The sequence below is a fragment of the Trichoplusia ni genome, chromosome 15 (genome assembly GCF_003590095.1).
Source record: "Trichoplusia ni isolate ovarian cell line Hi5 chromosome 15, tn1, whole genome shotgun sequence".
Taxonomy (NCBI): Eukaryota; Metazoa; Arthropoda; class Insecta; order Lepidoptera; family Noctuidae; genus Trichoplusia; species Trichoplusia ni.
The window spans coordinates 2,398,173-2,420,313 of record NC_039492.1 but is presented as its reverse complement, the minus strand read 5'-3'; the positions used below and the strand labels follow the sequence as shown (position 1 = coordinate 2,420,313).

The 22,141-nt window shown below is 48.5% G+C and overlaps 1 protein-coding gene and 1 non-coding gene across 2 annotated transcripts; one reads left to right on the top strand and one right to left on the bottom strand.

Annotated features, from left to right (window-relative positions):
- Positions 1 to 418: 418 nt before the first annotated feature.
- Positions 419 to 3,271, bottom strand: LOC113500976 (DNA repair protein complementing XP-A cells homolog). The gene is made up of 5 exons (XM_026881934.1): positions 2,966 to 3,271; positions 1,958 to 2,134; positions 1,691 to 1,897; positions 1,125 to 1,615; positions 419 to 560 (listed from the first exon to the last, which is right to left on the bottom strand). Exons 2-4 carry the CDS (start codon positions 2,119 to 2,121, stop codon positions 1,180 to 1,182), a joined length of 807 nt encoding a protein of 268 aa, XP_026737735.1. The 5' UTR covers positions 2,122 to 2,134; positions 2,966 to 3,271; the 3' UTR covers positions 419 to 560; positions 1,125 to 1,179.
- Positions 3,272 to 20,684: 17,413 nt separating this feature from the next.
- Positions 20,685 to 20,841, top strand: LOC113501585. Its single transcript, XR_003401298.1, has one exon. It is a non-coding gene; the product is annotated as a 5.8S ribosomal RNA (ribosomal RNA).
- Positions 20,842 to 22,141: the final 1,300 nt, after the last annotated feature.

Genomic DNA, 22,141 nt, shown 5'->3' with positions numbered 1-22,141 from the left:
TGTATAAAATTTATAGATAAATCGTGACTGAAAATAATACAGCCTAAATTTGCCATCTTTATAATTAATAAATAAATAATATTTTACAACTTTCACCACGCCATCTAGTCTCAGCTGCTAAAGATGCTTATATATTTCTAAATATAATAAGTATTATAGATAAACTACTCCCAGACACAAAAAAAATGTCTTAGATATTTTTTTGGGTCAAATTGGCATAGGCTATTAACGAATATCTTCGAAGCTAATTTAAAAAAAGCTTATAGAATAAAATAAACTGGTCCAAACTCAATTAAATATTTATGGAACGCAAATGGCATGTATTCCGGCAGCCGGTAATCGGATACCAGAAATATTCTTCTTCACTTCTTTTTGTAGTTGGGAAGTGTGTGGGGTAGGATATGACAGACAAACTCTGTTAAAACTTTTTCATTCATGTATTTTAGATTCAAAGTGCATATTAAAACAAGTTTTTTGTAATCTAAATCATGTTAATCCCTGAAATATCAGCAATCTGCCAGTAGTTCTTATTAAATCGGTCCAGCCGTTCTTGAGATTAGCTGGAATAAAAAGACATTCTTGGTACATAGCTATTATGATTGCACTAAATATATTTTTACAGTTAAACCCTACATATGAAAAAAAATCTTTAAAGATGTCAGCTAGGGTTGGTTTATTGAATCGTCTGACGACTTTTATCACTCGTAAACGCGTCATTATTTTACAAATTATCTATTGGTGATGAGAATAGCTCAATTGCCTTGTTGGATTACAGAAGTAGTTAATATTTTTTAGGAGGCGCAAGGCGCATATCGATGCGATATGCGCGATGGCGATAATTTATTTTAAACTAGCTTTTTGCCCGCGGCTTCGCCCGCGTCGATGTCGGTTACATCGCGTTTCCAAGGCAACTCTTCAAAAGTCCGGAATAAAAACTATCCTATCTTCTTTCTCAAGGTCAACTCTATCTCTGTACCAAATTTCATTAAAATTAGTTCAGTGGTTTAGACGTGAAAGCGTAACAGACAGATAGACAGAGTTACTTTCGCATTTATAATATAAGTAGGGATTATATTTTGTATTCAATTTAACTAACATTTGAAACATGTTATAATTAGCCTTACTGTGAAATGTGCTTATGATGGTTGATGACCCCATAACACGAGTAGGAGAAAGATGCTACATCTTCTCATAGGTTTCGACGTGGCCGCAGTCAGTGCAGACTCGCGAGTACTGGTCGGCGGCCTCGTCGTAGCGCTCCGGGCCGAAGTCGTGCGTGTGGAGGGCGCGCGTGCGGTCGAACAGGCTCGAGCGCACGTCCATGCGCAGCGCGCGCAGCCGCCGCGCCGTAGTGTTGTGGCGGGAGCGCGCGCGCGCCTCCTCGCGCCGCTCGCGCTCCTCCTCCAGCGCGCGCTCCGAGCCCCACACCAGGCGCGCGCGCTCCTCCACCTGCGCGCGCAGGTACAGGCGCATGTCGCCCAGCCGCGAGCCGTGCGGGTTGCGGCGCCGCACGCAGCGCAGCGGCGGCGGCCGCAGGTCCAGGTCGCAGTCCTTCAGCAGGAAGGCTGCGCGCGCCTCCGTGCGGGTCACCAACGCGTGCGCGCCGTCGTCGTCCCTGCAGCACGCCGCAGGTCGTCAGCGGGCCGCCGCCGCGCCGGGACGTCGCCGCCGCCGACGACCGGCTAGCTACCTGCACTCGTCGCACACGGGGTGCCCGAAGGTGTCGAACAGGTAGGACTGCGCAAATGGCCGCTCGCAGTCCTGGCAGTGCGGGCGCTCGGTCGGGTCCACGATGGGTGCGGGCGGGGCTACAGGGCGCTGCGCGGGCGCAGCTTCTTCGTCTGGCAGGAAGCCGCCGCCGGTGTCGGGCGCGGGCGCGGGTCGCGGGCCGCCGTCCCTGCGCAGAGCGGGAGGTGAGCGAGCGCGGAGGGCGCGGCCGCCGACATTGAGGACTTACGTATTGGGGCGCTGCACCAGCCGAGCGTCCCGAAGTGCTCGCGCCTTTAAGCGGTTTCGTTCGATGCGCGCACGCTGGGCCGACGACAGGACTTCTGATTTTGTTCCATTCCCAAGTTCATCTATCTCTGCAATCTTGGGTAGCTCCTTATTGTGCTCTGCCATTGTCACTAATTAACTAAAAAACAAATTTCTGCTTTAATTCATGTAAATATTTGGAGAAATATCTGGAAGAGACATTGCATGCAAAGCAAACATTATTTAATAACAAAAAAAAACATTTGTTTATTTTAAAGTTTCTAATAATTTACAATAGCAACATTGAAACTGCTTGTACTGCAGTACAAAAATAAGTATTCAATTGTTTTGGCACTTAGTCCTCTAATGACTCATTTCATGTTTTTTGTCTTCCTATCGGGTACTGTATTGAATTCTTCACTCTCTTTATTTTTCTTTCTTAACTCACCTTTTAGTAAATCTATATTTTTAAAACAGTCACTTAAGTACTGCTAGTTTTCTTTCCAAAGAATTACATTTTTAGAAGTGTGAAACTAGAGTTATCTTTTTATATTTTCTTCATAACTGGTTACAGGGTTAAGGTGGTTTCAGTTAACAAGCGTAACAGTAGTAATAGTGACCATAATTATGTGTATTGGTCTTAATAAAGACTATCTGACCCCATGAAAACAGCCAGACCACCCTGATTTTGCAAACAAACATATTTGAAATCATAATATTGTAATATTGAATAATTCAAGTAACTTGAACAATACCGTAAAACTTTACAACGCGACGCTCAGTGGATCGATTTAGGGAAGGGGCGGAGTTACTTAAAACATTTGGCATTATCATTAAAAATTTCTTTATAAAAAAAAATGCATTGTAATGCAGTAGGTACATTATTGTTTTTAAACGTCAATTACTTAATATTAAATTTTATTACCTCATAGAACATAAGTTGGTGACCAAAGTAGGTAGTTTGCAAAAAAAAATCATTTAAAGAACTTACATTGTTCTGGTTTTCCTTGGTATTATAATTATAAACCTTTAGATTCCCTTTTCAATACTGAACAATATACCTAATTCTTTAAAAAGTACCTAATTAGGTTGTAAGTGCACTAACTGGGATGTTCAAACATTTCACTGTGAGTCCACGGGCGGCCCATGCTTCGAGTGGACATGAACAAGTTAATTCATGACTATTTAAAGTCAGTCTAACTGATAAACAAGTCTTCATCCGATGACAGTAAACGTCAAATACACGGCACAGATAGCAAAGGACCGATTCGTTTTGACTTCATTCGGTACTAGAGTCTGGCAGATAAAAAAAGACACTCGAATTATTTAAAAACTTGAGAATGGCAATTTTTTTAACTATGTCAAAATCGTCAGAAGCATGATGTGATAATGCCATAGATTTTCTTTCTTCTTTCTTTCTTTATCTAAGTTGCTTTATTGTGACCATAGATATAGAATTACATAGATATGTAATTATCTAAGATTGTGACTTTGCCAACTTTAGATGGAGTAAAGTAGGAGTGCTTAAGAAATTGTACCGTATGATATGAAGTTCGAAGAAAGAAAACGAGAAACCCTTTAAAAATGCTCTAGTGTTACTTTTCTCTGTTTCTTTTCGAAATGTTTAAATAGCTTAAAAATTTTGTGGTATAGTTTGTGGCATACCAAAAATGCTACGGTTAAATAAATATTTGTAGTAGTAATGGTTTGTTACGCCAAATTTCACGCCAAAGACAAATGAATACTGGCTGAGTTCCTATGATAGGTTCTGTAGTCCGGGCTGTACGGCTGTGGAAGTATCTACCTGTAGGCCAGGGCTAAGAGACCTGCATTATTTAAGAGCATGGTGAAGGAACATTTGCAAGCAGCCATAGCCACTTAAGTACGCCTTGTGTCTCACGCAGAGGGCAGTTTTTGGTAACTCTTACTGCTGGAAGAGGTGCCCCTCTTCCGAGCAGTAAGAGCAGTAGCATTTCTTTTGATATGACCAAACTGCAAGCATTTCCGGCACTGGAGGAATATGGAGAAGCCTTTTGCGTATGCCGTTGCAGCGTTGGTGATTAACGCAGACGCGCCCCATGACATCATGTGCCCATGAGGCGAGGTACTTACTAAGTTTTTCGCCCACGCAGTTAGCACGTCTTGCGACGGGCAGATTTCCTAGGGTTTGGTAAAGGTGGGTATATTGACGGTCTCGCCGCTGAAGTAATATATTACATTTTCTGGTATTGAGGTGAACCCTAGTGGGATTAAAGGATTAAATTTCTGTGGGTTATTGTAAACAATTATAAATATAATGTACGCAGGTTACGCTACGCATAGATACGCAGCGCGCGTTCGATACGGCTGACAGTTCGACAGCAGAAATAAAACAGTCTTGGTCCCACACCGTTATTGTATTCACGTGATCTTGTGTCTCCTAACAGAACATAGCGCAGACGGTGTGAACGAGACCAAGGGTCGACGTGGAGCGTGTAGTGAAATTAAATACAGTGAGTCACTGTATTTAATTTCACTGTACTGGTTAAATCACATTTAATCCCGAACCGAATTACAATTCACAATGCACTTGCTGCTCACAACAAAAAATATGTAACTTATACTTTTCGCGGTAACGAAACAGACTTTTAATCCGACGACAGCGCAATCTGTCTAGCGATTATGTACCGGCCCATAATGCTGCTAGACGAGGCGTTCCAACTACTTGAGTGAGTCGTGTGTGTTATCATACCTGCAGTAACCTACAAGTTCATACTTTATCTCAGTTAATCTTAGTAAATACCTAATTACATTATTTTATAGTTCGTATATTAAATTAAGCTTAATTTAATGATTAATAAATTTATAGCCACCAATATAATTTATTTAAAATTTTGATCTCATACTAAGTGTAATACTAGGAAGGGTGGGCGATACGGGGAGCTGTCTGTATATTTTGATGTTCAATAAGTGCTACCTTGTAGCCTATTTTGAATAAATGGATTTTGATTTTGATTTTGGTGAAATCTCCAGAAATAGTAGAATGACGTCTTGTATTGTAACACCAACATTAAACTACATTGTAATATAATATCTACAAAAAAATATTTTTTTCTATCTTTCTGTCTTTTAATATTCACGTATCCAACTGTGTCAGAAGGAGGGTCATGTTTAAGGAACTTGTCCGTACCTTTTCACGCCCTACCGCATAAGTGAATTTGCAAAACGACGCACAGTCATTTGAAATGCGAGTGTGGTGGGTTGACTATACCTAAACCAGCAATATTCAAAGTAAACACTGAATGTTAGACATTGAAATGAAACTACTTTTACGGATTTAAGTTCCCGACGTTTCGAAACCTTTGCAGGTTTCATGGTCACGGGCAGACTGAGATGGCGTTCGTCTTGACAGAAGATGTTGCTCGTTCTACCTTCATATTATATCACCTATGGAAGATGTCACCTACTTGGGATCCAATAATAAATAAACTCAAGGCCAAACCCAAGAGCAGCGCTGCAAGACATCAAGACACAGTGAGCTCATACTGCGTAGGTCTGACCACAAATAATTAATTAAAATATGAAGGTAGACACGACGAGTAACATCTTCTGTCAAGACGAACGCCATCTCAGTCTGCCCGTAAAAAAAACCTTATATAAAAAAAATCGTTTAATTTCAGTGAATATTTTATGAGTTATAATACTGGTTTTTTTATACCACTGATTTAACATAACTTACCGTAACTCACTCATAATTGCATTCACTGAATATAGCCCAATGGGCTAGTTTATGTTTAATTATAATATAAATAATTAATATAAAAAAATTAATATAATAAACAAATATACTTATAAGGTAATTTACTTAATATTCTGGCAAAACAGATTTATTTTAGATAGCTGGAGGAGGGTAGTTAACTTGAATGAAATGTAAGTTTGTTCTGTGTTTGCTGACTACCGTATACAGCAGTATGTGGTAGACACCAGGTAAGTATCATTCTTCCGATAGTTAGTCAAACTAACTGTGAGTGACATTTGGTAATAGGTAGCTACCTACTGTTGCTAGTAAGTGCTAGTAGTACTTTTTTGGGGTAAATGACCTTGATTTTGTTAGATATTCACATTTGTGTGTAATTTACTAACATTTTGGTTTTGGGAGGTTTCGAAACTACCGTCAAAAGACCAGTCTAAATTGATTGATAAAGCCAAGAAACTCGTAAAAAATCATAAAATAATAATCAATCTGTATTATTTATACATATATCTTTATCTAGAAAATCTCGTTAGTTCCGAGTTACAAAATATGTTTGCTTTATGTTATCTCCCACGTCTTAGGGTTCCGTTACCAAAGTGAAGGATCCAATCTGTGATAGCTACAGTAACAGTCATTGTTTTCCAGGTGAGATATTACAGATTTTTTCTATAAATACAAACACGTTACTAAAAGTGGAAATCAAACAACGTTATGGTCATCAATTTCTTGGTGATAAATAAATTTGTGGGTACCGACCACGAAATTCATTTGGCACCCAATTGATTTGTGTTCTTATGCTATTTGTAGATACACTTCTGTGCCGCGAAAGTAACTCGCATTCTTCTAGTTTTATTTTGGCACTAATCTACTAAATCGAGTCTAACCCAGTGACAAGAATTTCATGTTGATTCAGCGACGTCGCTGACTATTTCAGAGTTCTGGCACGCCCGATGCGCCACACCGCGCGCCGCGCGACGCCTTGGGAGAAATTACGATGTTCTGGAGCAGCGTCTAAGATTATCAGGTTCGGTGCACATAATATTACTAGACTTATTGCGTTTATGTTAAAAGGATTATGTGAGCTATGATAAATAGGCGGCTTTTTAAAAGAATAATTAGCTTGTTCTCAATCTGGGTGACTGTGTTGTTAATTCAGAGTTCCACTTTATATCATCATATGTATAACATCTATTAAATGACTAATTAGTTCTTTAGATAGACCTGTAACAAAATATTGGGTACTGGTGATATTATATCGACCACACAAAGTTTGTTTTTGAAGTCAAATCAGTAAAAAATACGTAAATACGTACGATATCGTGGAAATCGCGTTGTTTTAACGTTTTCCGTAGTTTCTAGCATAGCATAGCTCAGAATAGTCGATATCAAGGTGATCCGTGAGTTTTATATTTCGTTTCTCGAGGTGCGTAGCACTACTTAGGTCGGCGTAGCTCGGTGAAACTCCAAAAGCCGATATCGCGGAAATCGCGTTGTTTTAACGTTTTCCGTAGTTTCTAGCATAGCATAGCTCGGAATAGTCGATATCAAGGTGATCAGTGAGTTTTGTTATTTTTCGTTTCTCGAGGCGCGTAGCAAGACTTAAGTCGGCGTAGCTCGGCGAAACTCCAAAAGTCGATATCGCGGAAATCGCGTTGTTTTAACGTTTTCCGTAGTTTCTAGGATAGCATGGCTCGGAATAGTCGATATCAAGGTGATCCGCGAGTTTTGTTATTTTTCGTTTCTCGAGGGTTTCGTAGCCTGGCGTAGCTCGGCGAAGCTCCAAAAGTCGATATCGCGGAAATCGCGTTGTTTTAACGTTTTCCGTAGTTTCTAGCATAGCATAGCTCGGAATAGTCGATATCAAGGTGATCCGTGAGTTTTGTTATTTTTCGTTTCTCTAGGCGCGTAGCAAGACTTAGGTCGGCTCGGCGAAACTCCAAAAGTCGATATCGCGGAAATCGCGTTGTTTTAACGTTTTCCGTAGTTTCTAGCATAGCATAGCTCAGAATAGTCGATATCGCGGTGATCCGTGAGTTTTGTTATTTTTCGTTTCTCTAGGCACATAGCACGACTTAGGTCGGCGTAGCTCGGTGAAACTCCAAAAGTCGATATCGCGGAAATCGCGTTGTTTAACGTTTTCCGTAGTTTCTAGCATAGCATAGCTCAGGATAGTCGATATCAAGGTGATCCGTGAGTTTTGTTATTTTTCGTTTCCCGAGGCACGTAGCACTACTAAGGTCGGCGTAGCTCGGTGAAACTCCAAAAGTCGATATCGCGGAAATCGCGTTGTTTAACGTTTTCCGTAGTTTCAAGCATAGCATAGCTCAGAATAGTCGATATCGCGGTGATCCGTGAGTTTTGTTATTTTTCGTTTCTCTAGGCACGTAGCACGACTTAGGTCGGCGTAGCTCGGCGAAACTCCAAAAGTCGATATCGCGGAAATCGCGTTGTTTTAACGTTTTCCGTAGTTTCAAGCATAGCATAGATCAGAATAGTCGATATCGCGGTGATCCGTGAGTTTTGTTATTTTTCGTTTCTCGAGGCGCGTAGCAAGACTTAGGTCGGCGTAGTTCGGTGAAACTCCAAAAGTCAATATCGTGGAAATCGCGTTGTTTTAACGTTTTCTGTAATTTCTAGCATAGCATAGCTCAGAATAGTCGATATCAAGGTGATCCGTGAGTTTTGTTATTTTTCGTTTCTCTAGGCACGTAGCACGACTTAGGTCGGCGTAGCTCGGTGAAACTCCAAAAGTCGATATCGCGGAAATCACGTTGTTTTAACTTTTTCCGTAGTTTCTAGCATAGCATAGCTCAGAATAGTCGATATCGCGGTGATCCGTGAGTTTTGTTATTTTTCGTTTCTCTAGGCACGTAGCACGACTTAGGTCGGCGTAGCTCGGTGAAACTCCAAAAGTCGATATCGCGGAAATGGCGTTGTTTTAACGTTTTCCGTAGTTTCAAGCATAGCATAGCTCAGAATAGTCGATATCGCGGTGATCCGTGAGTTTTGTTATTTTTCGTTTCTCTAGGCACGTAGCACGACTTAGGTCGGCGTAGCTCGGCGAAACTCCAAAAGTCGATATCGCGGAAATCGCGTTGTTTTAACGTTTTCCGTAGTTTCAAGCATAGCATAGATCAGAATAGTCGATATCGCGGTGATCCGTGAGTTTTGTTATTTTTCGTTTCTCGAGGCGCGTAGCAAGACTTAGGTCGGCGTAGTTCGGTGAAACTCCAAAAGTCAATATCGTGGAAATCGCGTTGTTTTAACGTTTTCTGTAATTTCTAGCATAGCATAGCTCAGAATAGTCGATATCAAGGTGATCCGTGAGTTTTGTTATTTTTCGTTTCTCTAGGCACGTAGCACGACTTAGGTCGGCGTAGCTCGGTGAAACTCCAAAAGTCGATATCGCGGAAATCACGTTGTTTTAACTTTTTCCGTAGTTTCTAGCATAGCATAGCTCAGAATAGTCGATATCGCGGTGATCCGTGAGTTTTGTTATTTTTCGTTTCTCTAGGCACGTAGCACGACTTAGGTCGGCGTAGCTCGGTGAAACTCCAAAAGTCGATATCGCGGAAATCGCGTTGTTTTAACGTTTTCCGTAGTTTCAAGCATAGCATAGCTCAGAATAGTCGATATCGCGGTGATCCGTGAGTTTTGTTATTTTTCGTTTCTCTAGGCACGTAGCACGACTTAAGTCGCCGTAGCTCGGTGAAACTCCAAAAGTCGATATCGCGGAAATCATATTGTTTTAACGTTTTCCGTAGTTTTTAGCATAGCATAGCTCAGAATAGTCAATATCGCGGTGATCCGTGAGTTTTGTTATTTTTCGTTTCTCTAGGCACGTGGCACGACTTAGATCGGCGTAGCTCGGTGAAACTCCAAAAGTCGATATCGCGGAAATCGCGTTGTTTTTAACGTTTTGCTCGGTTTCTAGCATAATATAGCTCAGAATATAGGTTAGGTCACGCTAGGTTAGGTCACGCTGGGTTAGGTCACGCTGGGTTAGGTCACGCTGGGTTAGGTCACGCTGGGTTAGGTCACGCTGGGTTAGGTCACGGGGGTCACGCTGGGTTAGGTCACGCTGGGTTAGGTCACGCTGGGTTAGGTCACGCTGGGTTAGGTCACGCTGGGTTAGGTCACGCTGGGTTTAGGTCACGCTGGGTTAGGTCACGCTGGGTTAGGTCACGCTGGGTTAGGTCACGCTGGGTTAGGTCACGCTGGGTTAGGTCACGCTGGGTTAGGTCACGCTGGGTTAGGTCACGCTGGGTTAGGTCACGCTGGGTTAGGTCACGCTGGGTTAGGTCACGCTGGGTTAGGTCACGCTGGGTTAGGTCACGCTGGGTAGGTCACGCTGGGGGGGGTTAGGTCACGCTGGGTTAGGTCACGCTGGGTTAGGTCACGCTGGGTTAGGTCACGCTGGGTTAGGTCACGCTGGGTTAGGTCACGCTGGGTTAGGTCACGCTGGGTTAGGTCACGCTGGGTTAGGTCACGCTGGGTTAGGTCACGCTGGGTTAGGTCACGCTGGGTTAGGTCACGCTGGGTTAGGTCACGCTGGGTTAGGTCACGCTGGGTTAGGTCACGCTGGGTTAGGTCACGCTGGGTTAGGTCACGCTGGGTTAGGTCACGCTGGGTTAGGTCACGCTGGGTTAGGTCACGCTGGGTTAGGTCACGCTGGGTTAGGTCACGCTGGGTTAGGTCACGCTGGGTTAGGTCACGCTGGGTTAGGTCACGCTGGGTTAGGTCACGCTGGGTTAGGTCACGCTGGGTTAGGTCACGCTGGGTTAGGTCACGCTGGGTTAGGTCACGCTGGGTTAGGTCACGCTGGGTTAGGTCACGCTGGGTTAGGTCACGCTGGGTTAGGTCACGCTGGGTTAGGTCACGCTGGGTTAGGTCACGCTGGGTTAGGTCACGCTGGGTTAGGTCACGCTAGGTTAGGTCACGCTAGGTTAGGTCACGCTAGGTTAGGTCACGCTAGGTTAGGTCACGCTAGGTTAGGTTTTTTTTTTTTTTTTTTTTTTTTTTTTTTTTTTTTTATTGAACTTTGGCTTTGGTTTATTTAATTTTTATTCGCTTTGATGATGAGTTGCGGCAGCTCACGCTATTGGATACGGTCGCTGCCGCAACTCGTTATTTCGCTTTGAGACTTTGTCTCCTTTACTACTTGATACGCAGAAGGAAATTTAAAACAAATTTAAGCAAGTTTCTTTGCAATGTTGGTGGGGTTGCGACAGCTCACGCGATTTGATACGTTCGCTGCCGCAACCCATAATGTCGCTATATTGAGACTGTGTCTCATCTTCATGTGATTGTGGAGGTGGACATATTTATTTTATTTTATAATTATATACCTGTTATTTTGCAAGATTTTGTTGGGTTGCGACAGATCACGCGATTTGATACGTTCACTGTCGCAACCCATGAAGTCGCTATGTTGAGACTTTTGTCCCGTTTTCATGTGGCTGTGGAGATGGAGATATTTAATGAAATTTTATAAATATATATGAGTTATTTTGCAATTTTATGTTGGGTTGCGACAGCTCCCGCGATTTGATACGTTCACTGCCGCAACCCATGAATTCGCGTTTTTAAGACTTATGTCTATTTAAAAGAGTGGTTTCAGAAAATAAATACTTGTATATAATGAATACTTTAGTGCTGTAGATAATTTTAATCGCTATATGGTTATTATTGCATTTTAAAATAAGACGTTATTAGTGCGATGCCGGTCCATAATCTGTGCGAGTGATAATTTTGGCCTTTACCGACTTCACGCGAGGACAAGTGTTAGAGGTCGCCACATGTCCGACGTCGTATGTGGTCTTAAATTTGGTGTTGTGTTGGTCGCAGTTGTAACACTTAGGTGTGCCTTTCTTTTCACGCAGGGGGCAGCAGTTGGTGTCGTGCCCCTCCTCCGAGCAGTACGCGCAGGGTGCCTGTGTCGCAGAACACTTGGTCTTAATGTGACCGAACTGTAGGCACTTCCTGCACTGGAGGAACGTGGAAAAGTCCTCTGCGTGAACTCGCTGGTGGTCCACGCAGACGCGACCCATGGTTATAATTTTACGCCAAATGGCGGGCTTAGTAATTAGGACGGCGTTATAGAGCTTAGGGCTACGGTTATTTCGCTTGAAAGCGAGCCTCAAGTCGTCGCTATCTTCCACAAGGGAAGACAGCTCTTCATTTTGGCCGCGGATCACATCGATTAGTTCTTCGGAAGGAGTGTCCAATGATATTCCCTTTAGAATTATCATAGGGTTCAAGAATTTCGCTGGTTCAGCGGTGATGTGTGTGGAGTTTTGTAGTTTTTTAAGTGTGTCATCGCGTTGTTGTTCTGTCTCAAATTCAACTCTCAATTTGTTATTGGACACTGCCTGGATTCTGGACGGAGCATAAGACGTGGTGCGGAAATTGGCTGCGTTCTTAAAAGACTTAACGACGTCCTCGCGGGTCTTAACCGAGCTGTCGCCCTGCGGGGCAACAACAAGTGCAGGTTTGTGCGACGGGGGTACTTTAACTGTTGGACGGGGGACCGGGACACTCGCTGCCTGCGCATAGGAACGGGGCAACGGTGCGGGTGTGAGTGGTGTTGCAATGGTGGCGAGGTGCTTGCTCAGTTCCTCGCGCACGCAGGTGGCTATTTCGTGTCGCATATTTTGGTCAGACGAGCCAGTTTCCTGAGAGGCGGCGAAGGTGGGTATCTTCGCAGCCACGCATCGGATCTCGTTTGCAGCACAAGTTATTAGTCGCTTGTTTGTAGCCGTGACATTCTTCCCCTCAGCGATGGCGGCCGCGATGCAAGCAGCAAGTTTGTTTAAAGTGCTAATGCACGACTCGGTGCTTGAAAAATATCTAAGAAACTATAAGTGCTAGCCGACCGTGAGTGGTGTCGTTGGATGCGGCTCGGCGAGACCTATCCAACGGTGTATAAATGTAAAATTAGTTTAATATAAATTTAAAAAGTTTTGGTCAAAAAACTAGTTTTTCGGAACAAAAATAGCAGTTATTGACACAGAAGTACAATTTAAATGCCGAAACCGATAGAATCCAAGTACACAACGTGTAGTGGACACCAGCCCCGACAAGTATACAAATTTGAAATGCCAATTAGACAAACTAATTAGCTAAAAACAATTAAAATAGTGAAAATTTCTTAAAAATAACGCTAAAATTAACTATAAAAGGACTAAATACTAATTTATTTCGCACCTAGACGGTATAGAACACGTCTAGGGGTTGGATGGAGCCAAGGTACACAGGTTAGGACCGAAAACCGCAAAGGAATACAAGATTTTTACACAAAGTGTTTTCGGTTAGGTTAGGTTAGGTTAGGTTAGGTTAGGTTAGGTTAGGTTAGGTTAGGTTAGGTTAGGTTAGGTTTCGCGCAACCGGCGCCGGCTCTGGTTCCGGCGCCGGAAGAGGCGCCGGTTGCGAGCACATCCGAGGCCGTGGACGAAGGGTGGACCACGGTCTCCAAGAAAAAGAAACCGCCGAAGCCGAAGGCGCCGGAGCGCCCCAAGGCTCAGCCCGAGAGGAGGAAGGACCCTCCTCAAAAGAAGAAGGGGGGGCCGAAGGCTGTCTCTGGCAAGCAACGGCGCAAGCGTGCGCAGCGCCAGAGACGCCTCGCCCGCACCGCCGCCGTGGTGTTAACCATAACACCAGAGGCGGAGAGGGAAGGCCTCACATACGCCACGGTGCTCACCAAGGCGAGGGCTGGGGTCGACCTTAATGCGATGGGAATCGACATGGCGGTGGACCCCATCCGCATAAGGAAGGCGCAGACCGGGGCTCGGGTGCTTCAGCTCCCGAAGAATGTCGGTCGGGAGGCGGCTGACGAGATGGCCAAGAAACTCGAGGCCATCTACGACGGTGACGTCAGGGTCACCAGACCTGTCAGGTGTGCGGAGCTCCGGGTGTCAAACCTGGATGACTCCGTCACCAAGGAGGAGATCCGTGACGTCGCCGCGCGCCAGAGTCAGTGCGCGCCCGACAACATTAAAGTGGGAGACCTGAGGCCAAGCCCCGGTCAAAAATTCAGCGCCGTGCTGAAATGCCCATTGGAGGCGGTGCCGCGGCTGGTTACCACCAAGACCCAAAAGTTCTTGGTAGGTTGGAGCTCGGCAACGGTCGTGCAGCTGGAGGCACGACCACTTAAGTGCTACCGCTGCCTAGCACTCGGCCACACAAGGCCGGTGTGCATGTGCCCTGCGGACCGCAGCGGGTTATGTTACCGCTGCGCGATGCCCGGGCACAAGGCGGCGGAGTGCAGAGAGCCGGCCAGGTGCGCCATTTGCGCCGAGCTCGGCCGCGGTGCCGCCCACCAAATGGGCAGCCGGGGATGTGCTCCCCCGGCCCTTATAAGAAAGCAAATGGCCGCATTGGGAAAAGTGCCCAATGCGGTCACGTCACAGGCGCGCCCCTGTGAGGAGGAACGGATGGACGACCAGTAATGGATAACGTCCGTCCACACTTCCTCCTCCAGGGGAATCTGAACCACTGCGCCGGCGCACAGGATCTTTTCCTTCAGTCGCTGGCGCAGTGGGGCATCGATATTGCAGTGGCGGCGGAGCCATATTATGTTGCCTCTCGCCCCAATTGGGCGGGGGACCTCGACTGCTCCGTCGCCATCATAAGCGCCTTGGGCGCTGACTCTAAGCCCCGATATTGTACGCAGGGGCTCCGGATATGTTGTAGTCAAGTGGGGGCCGTACGCAGTCGTGGGGGTCTACTTCTCACCGAACAGGGGTCTAGCTGAGTTCGAGTCGTTTTTGGCCGAGCTCGAGGCCCTTGTTCGGACGCTGTCGCCTCGCCCGGTCATCTTGCTCGGTGACCTCAACGCTAAGAGCACGGCGTGGGGGGAACCGGCAACCGACCGGCGCGGGGAGCTTTTGGAGGAGTGGGCCCTTGGATTGGACCTTGCCCTGCTGAACAGGGGTAGGGTCCACACCTGCGTACGGCAGAACGGAGGGTCCATCGTCGACGTGTCGTTCTGCGCTCCGTCTATTGCGGAGCGCGTTCGCGATTGGCGCGTCGAGGAGGTGGAGACGCTATCGGACCATCGATACATACGGTTCAGCGTTTCCACTCCTGGGGGACCCGGGATCCGGCGCTTTACACCGGACTCGGGAAGCCCACGATGGGCCCTACAAAGGATGGACAGAGAGCTGCTGATCGAGGCGGCCATTGTGGCCGACTGGTCCACGCCGGCGGACTCAGGCCGCTCAATCGACGACGAGGCAGAGCGCTTCCGTCGCACCATAACTTTAGTGTGCGACACCGCGATGCCTCGCGTCCGCAGGCGGCCGAACCGCCGGTCAGTTTACTGGTGGTCGCCCGAGATCGCAGCTCTCCGAGAGGCGTGCTTGGGGGCAAAGCGGGCCCACACCCGCTACCGCTCCAGGCACGCCCGAAGACCGGACAGGGACGAGACGAGGGAGGCCTCGCTGTATGAGGCCTACCGTACGGCGAGGAGCAATCTCCGCCTGGCCATTTTACAGGCCAAGGAAGGAGCAAGGCAGGAGATGCTGGAGGACCTCAACAGGGATCCGTGGGGGCGCCCGTACCTCATGGCGCGGAACAAGCTCCGCGCCGCCGGGCCCCCGATCACGGAGACCATGGAGGCCCAGCTGCTCCACGTCGTCGTCTCGTCCTTGTTTCCTACCCGGACAGACATCCTCCCTCCAGTGGTGGTCGCGCCTCAGGCGCCGGAGCCACTGGAGGTGATCACGGAGGGGGAACTGGAGGCGTCCATCGCTCGCCTTCGCCCTAAGAAGACCGCCCCGGGCCCCGACGGAGTGCCGGCGCGCGCTCTTGCGCTGGCACTGGGGCCCCTCGAAAGTCGATTCCGGGGTCTGCTCAACTCCTGTTTGGAGGAGGGCAGATTCCCGGATGTTTGGAAGACTGGGCGGCTCGTCCTTCTTCGCAAAGAGGGACGACCGGCAGACTCGGCGTCTGGATACAGACCGATTGTCCTGCTGGACGAGGCGGGCAAGCTCTTTGAGCGCGTCATCGCTGCCCGCATCGTCCGGCATCTAGATAGGACTGGTCCGAGTCTGTCGGACTGCCAATATGGCTTTAGGGCGAGGCGGTCCACGGTGGACGCCATAAAAGTAGTCCAGGAGTTCGCCGCGGATGCGGTAGCACGAGGGGGCGTGGCGGTAGCGGTGTCGCTAGATATCGCCAACGCCTTCAATTCGCTGCCGCATCAGTGCATAGAGTCGGCGCTCCGATTCCACGGGGTGCCGCTCTACTTGCAGCGCGTCGTGGCGAACTACCTCTCCGGGAGGGAAATATCGTTCGCGGGGCCAAGCGGCCCGCAGAGGTGGGAGACGGGACGCGGTGTTCCACAGGGGTCTGTGTTGGGGCCCCTCTTGTGGAACATCGGGTACGACTGGACCCTTCGGGGCGCTCTCCTGCCCTGTACGCGGGTCGTTTGCTACGCGGACGATACATTGGTTTTGGCGCGGGGTTCAACCCCCGCAGAATGCATCCGGCGTGCCACCTGCGGCGTACAACTCGTCGTGGGTCGCATCCGGATGCTAGGACTCGACGTGGCTCTGGGGAAGACCGAAGCGCTTTTGCTGCACGGCCCCCGGAGCCCAACCACCGGACTTGACGCGTGCCTGACAGTGGAGGGTGTTCGTATCCCGCTGTCAGGCACAATGAAATACCTCGGTTTGGTCCTCGACGGGCGGCTCAACTTCCGAGAGCACTTCCGAAGGCTGGCGCCTAGACTCCGGGCTGCCGCAACTGCTCTCGGAAGGTTACTGCCGAACGTCGGGGGCCCCGACGTAGGGTGCCGCCGACTGTATGCAGGTGTCATCCGTTCGATGGCCCTGTACGGCGCACCCATCTGGGCTAAGACGCTGATGCCCGACAGTCGGGCGGTCCTGCTTGGCGCGCAGCGTGCTGTCGCCATCAGGATCGTCCGTGCGTACCGCACTGTCGGGCATGAAGCCGCGACTGCCTTGGCGGGGACTCCGCCTTGGGACTTGGAAGCTAAGGTGCTTGCGGACCTTTACACCCGCATCACCGAGCTCCGGTCCCGGGGCGTCGACCCCTCGCCGAGGCAGCTCGATATCTGGAGAGGACAAGCCCGCCTCGTCACCTTGAGGAACTGGGAGCTGCGGCTCTCACGACCGACGGCGGGGCGGGCCATCTGTGAGGCGATCCGCCCACACCTACAACCGTGGGCGGAGAGGCGGTACGGCGCGTTGACCTACCGCCTCACGCAAGTGCTCACAGGGCACGGTGCCTTCGGGCACTATTTGTGCCGCGTCGTCAGGAGGGAGGAGTCGACTGCGTGCCATGAGTGCGGTGCCGATGATGACACCGCATTGCACACTCTGGCCGTATGTCCGGCTTTTGCCGAAGCACGCTCCGAACTCCTGACGGCGCTAAATCTGACGACCCTTTCCGCGCTGCCGGCTGTTGTCGCGTCAGCTATCAGCAGTCGTGCAGCGTGGAACGCACTGGCCTCCTTCGCAGAGACTGTCATGTCAGCGAAGGAGGCGGCGGAGCGCGCGAGGGAAGAAGATCCCAGCGCGCCCGCCATACGCCGACGTCGTGTGGGGCGGCGACGAGCTGCGCATGAGCGCAACTTGCCGCCCTAACTAGGGTCTGGGCGATAGGCACGGGGGTGCATATCGCCCGTCTAAACAGACCCGCGACGGGGGGTCGCATTTCGGTGTGACGGGTGCGACCCCAGTATGAGGCGAGGAGGCCGACGCTCTTTACACGTCGGTCTCCACAAACAAACGCGAAAGCGAGCCGCCGGCCCTACTCAACGGCCGGCGGATCCCCGCGGCCGGCACTGTGTAGTAATGCAATGCAGCTCCACGTGCCGGCATAAAACGCGGCTGACGTCACCCGGCGGTTAGGTTTAGTCAGTAAGAGTCTGACACTACCCGTCCTCCCCCCCGTAAACACTGGTAAACAGTGCAGTATGACGGCAAACAGAGCTTGACTGGCTTGGTCTCGGCTTCGTCGGTCCATATGGACAAGGCCGCGCCAACCTTGCCATCCAGCTTGCTGCCGTCTGTAAATATTCTGACTTTGAGGTCAGAATTTGCCCGTAGCTGTTCTTCGTCCACCAGGTTTTTAAAATCTAGGTCCTTGTGTAAGGCTGGATGAGGTACATTGATCGCTGATGCCATCCGCTCGATCTCCCGGTCACCCAGCCCCGGCAATGGCCCCCCTCTCCTGGCCTCATACAACGAAGCCACCTCTTGTACTCGAAGGTCAAGAGGCAGCAATCCAGCCAGCAGAAGTGCCGAGTGCAGGGAGACCGTGCGGTAAGCCTTACAGATTTTCTGGGCGAAGTCTCTTTGGACCATATTCAGCTGCTTTTTGACGCACAGCTTTCTTGCTGCCGGTGCCCATACACTAGCGGCGTAAAGAATTATGGGTTCTACTGTTGCCACATAGATGGTACGAATTATTTCTGGGTTTAGTCCCCAGCTTGCCCTTGCCGCTTTTGCTAATCTCTTGTAAATCCCGATGGCTTTGCGACATTGGTTGGAGACATGCTTATTAAAAGTAAGTTTCTGGTCTATTGTGACTCCCAGCAATTTGATTTCTTCGGCCATCTTTATTCTTACACCTCCCATACTGAGTCGCGGTTCATCGTATTTGATCTTTCTTGTGATGATCATTGCGTACGTTTTTTGGGCAGCAAATTTTAGTTTGTTGTTGCGGCCCCACAGTTCTATGAGGTTGAGGGTTTCATTTGCTTCCCTTTCTATCTCTATTGCTTCATTTCCCTCAAAGACGAGCGCAACATCATCAGCGAAGGCCTGACAGTAAACACCCCTTCCCTCCAGGTCCCTGAGGAGAGGGTCGAGTAGAAGGTTCCACAGGGTAGGGCCTGCAATCGATCCTTGGACGCAGCCCTTCGTGGTCTCCATATCGAACTCCTTGCCGCCATATCGGACCCTTACTCTCCTGTCCTCAAGTAACTGCCCATAACTTTTCTGATGGCGGTAGGGCACCGCTCCTCGTGGAGCCTCTGCCTCAGCGCTGGCCACCATGCGTTATCAAATGCTCCCTCTATATCCAGCGACACCAATGTGAGCGTTTTCTTTCTTTCGAGCCCTTTCCTGATGTGTCGCATCAAGGAATAGAGGGAGTCCTCCGTGCTTTTTTGGGGCATGAATCCGTACTGGCAGGTACTGGTTCTCGGCAAAAGGTGATGTCTAAGTCTATACACTATCATCTTTTCATAGATTTTGCCGAGAATCGGCAATAGCCGATTGGCCTATACGACTTCGGGTCTTTGTACGTTGGCTTTCCGGGCTTTTTAAGCACAACGACTATAGCTTCCTTCCATACCTTTGGGAAGTGGCGTTCACTGTAGCATTTGTTATATATTGATAGGAAGAGTTCTTTATCGTTGTTATGGCTGCTAGGCATATGTCGGCGGTGAAGCCATCTGCTCCAGGCGCTTTCTTGGGGTTAAAAGACGCGCCAGCCCTTCTTAATTCTGACAATGTAAATGGGGGTTCAGAGGAATCATCTTCGTCATCCCCATTCTCCCTGTCCGCCATTATCCTTATTTTTCTGTGGTATTCTGTGTCGGTGTCCACGGAGTCCTTGGGATAAAATGATTTAGTAAGGAGTTTTACTGATTCGTCGGCATTTAGGGTTTTTCCGTCATATTCCAGTAGCGCGTCTTCTTCTCTTTTAGTGACTCTGCCGATGACCCTATATATACCGTCCCACACGCTCTCTCTGTCTTGCTTCATACAAAAGTCCTTCCAACTTTGGACTTGAGCTTCATTGGCTTTTAACTCATACTCTTGTTTCTGTTTCAGGTACTCTGCAACTACGGCTGGCCTACGGATGGGCCGTGCGCAGCGGATTCTTCGCTTCTTCGTCGCGAGTGCGGATTTCATTCCTGCGAGTTCATCGGACCACCACGGTAAGTTAATTTTTTCATATTTTTCCTTTTTAGGAATTGAGTAATTACATGCTTCAGTTATTATTTTATTTAGATTTCCTATTGCTAGATCTAACTGTTTTTATCTGTGAGTCTATTTATTTCATTTTTATTTAGATTATTGTCTATTTTTAATTGGCTTAGTTTTAAATTAAAACGAGACCAATCTGCTTTTTTTGACGCAACTCACTGGCGACGTATTAAAATCTTCTTAGAGGGACCGGCGGCTTCGAGCCGCACGAGATTGAGCAATAACAGGTCTGTGATGCCCTTAGATGTCCTGGGCCGCACGCGCGCTACACTGAAGGAATCAGCATGTTCTCCCTGGCCTAGAGGCCCGGGCAACCCGCTGAAACTCCTTCGTGCTGGGGATTGGGGTTTGCAATTATCCCCCATAAACGAGGAATTCCTAGTAAGCGCGAGTCATAAGCTCGCGTTGATTACGTCCCTGCCCTTTGTACACACCGCCCGTCGCTACTACCGATTGAATGATTTAGTGAGGTCTTCGGACCGACACGCGGTGGCTTCACGGCCGTCGGCGTTCTGGGAAGTTGACCAAACTTGATCATTTAGAGGAAGTAAAAGTCGTAACAAGGTTTCCGTAGGGGAACCTGCGGAAGGATCATTAACGATGTACCGTTTAACGTGCACTGCGTACGCGAAACGATGTCACATTAATGTTCTCCAAATACTTAAAACGTTCGTCGACACTTTTATCCAATCGTATCGATGAACTTTTAAAAGAGACCGAACCGACAGGCGTTCCATGGCTTAACTGTCCGGGCGCGCCGGTCGTTCGTCTCGCGTCGGCGTACAATCGAGAGTTTTATGCTTCGTTACGATACGGTTTAACATAAAATCCGCAAACCGTGAGAAACATATAAGCTTTAGGTGGATACGCGTTCGTTAACGTTCACTCTCTCTCGTTGCAGATTACGCGTGTTCCGCGACGGGGGTAAATGTTTTTTTTTTTTTTTTTTAGATATATTAAAAAAAAAAAATTTTTTTTTTTCGTAAAATGGGGTAAAAATTTTGTAAAACTATTACCCTGGACGGTGGATCACTTGGCTCGCGGGTCGATGAAGAACGCAGTTAACTGCGCGTCATAGTGTGAACTGCAGGACAATTTGAAACATCGACATTTCGAACGCACATTGCGGTCCGTGGAGACACATCCAGGACCACTCCTGTCTGAGGGCCGGCTGTATAAAGTAAACATGCCACATTGCGCATTATGATCTCGTATCCCTATACGATACGATCCAGAAGCGCATTTGACGGCCATCCGTCGGTCCGTTTCGCTTGATAAGTGTCGTCGCTGTTTACGCTTCGCTCTTTCGGGTTGAACGTTGTTACCGACGGTCCGTTCAAAAATAACGCTCTATACGATAGATAGGACATTTGTCGAACGACGTGTCTGACGCTCTTGCACATTTAACGACGTGTATTTGCGTTTTACGCGACGGACGTACAATGATCGCGAGTAAGCGTATCATGCGTCTCGACGTCTCGTCGAGATGCGTCTGCGCGATCGCGACCCTTCGGTCGGTCTAACTAACCAGAGGGGGTCGAGGTGCTCAAGGTCCTAGTATACAATGTCTACGTGTTCGACATAAACACATGTCCGTATATCGTTCGAGATACTAGTAGGCGGACTCGACGTCCGAAGAGCGCATCGACGCCGTAGTCGTTCATAAGAATCTAATAGCGCCGTTAAAGCGTCGTTTTATTCTAGTGTCCGATTGCGTCGTCGTAACGCTGACGGATATCGCGTCTGCCTCATTTTTTTTATCGTTGGCCTCAGATCAGGGAGGATCACCCGCCGAATTTAAGCATATTAGTAAGCGGAGGAAAAGAAACTAACCAGGATTTCCTTAGTAGCGGCGAGCGAACAGGAAAGAAGCCCAGCACTGAATCCCGCCGTCGTTCAGGCGGCGGGAGATGTGGTGTTCGGGAGGTTCCGCTTTCTCGTCGCGATCGCTCCTGTCCAAGTTCGTCTTGAACGGGGCCGTTTTCCCGTAGAGGGTGCCAGGCCCGTAGCGACGGAGGATTGCGGCGAGAGGGACTCTCCTTAGAGTCGGGTTGCTGAGAGTGCAGCCCTAAGTGGGTGGTAAACTCCATCTAAGGCTAAATATTACCGCGAGACCGATAGCGAACAAGTACCGTGAGGGAAAGTTGAAAAGAACTTTGAAGAGAGAGTTCAAGAGTACGTGAAACCGTTCAGGGGTAAACCTGCGAAACTCGAATGAACGAACGGAGAGATTCATCGTCATTCCTCGGCGTACGGACGCGCGCCTCGATGTCGCCGATCTCGGTCGGCTGGCACGGGTCGCGTCCGTCGACGTCCGGGGACGGCGTGCACTTCTCTCTTAGTAAATACATCGCGACCCGTTCGATGTCGTCTAAGCGCCGTACGGGAGCCCCGTTGCCCCTTCACGGGGGTAGTGGGACCGCGACGGTGGCCGACCGGCCGTCGGACGGTAGTTCTGACGAAATCGCGC

Coding starts and splice junctions, on each gene's coding strand:
- LOC113500976 (XM_026881934.1), bottom strand. CDS start 2,121: ATGGCAGAGCACAATAAGGAGCTACCCAAGATTGCAGAGATAGATGAA. Junction 1,898..1,957: donor CTGGTGCAGCGCCCCAATAC/GTAAGTCCTCAA, acceptor CGCTCTGCGCAG/GGACGGCGGCCCGCGACCCG. Junction 1,616..1,690: donor CCCGTGTGCGACGAGTGCAG/GTAGCTAGCCGG, acceptor GGCGTGCTGCAG/GGACGACGACGGCGCGCACG.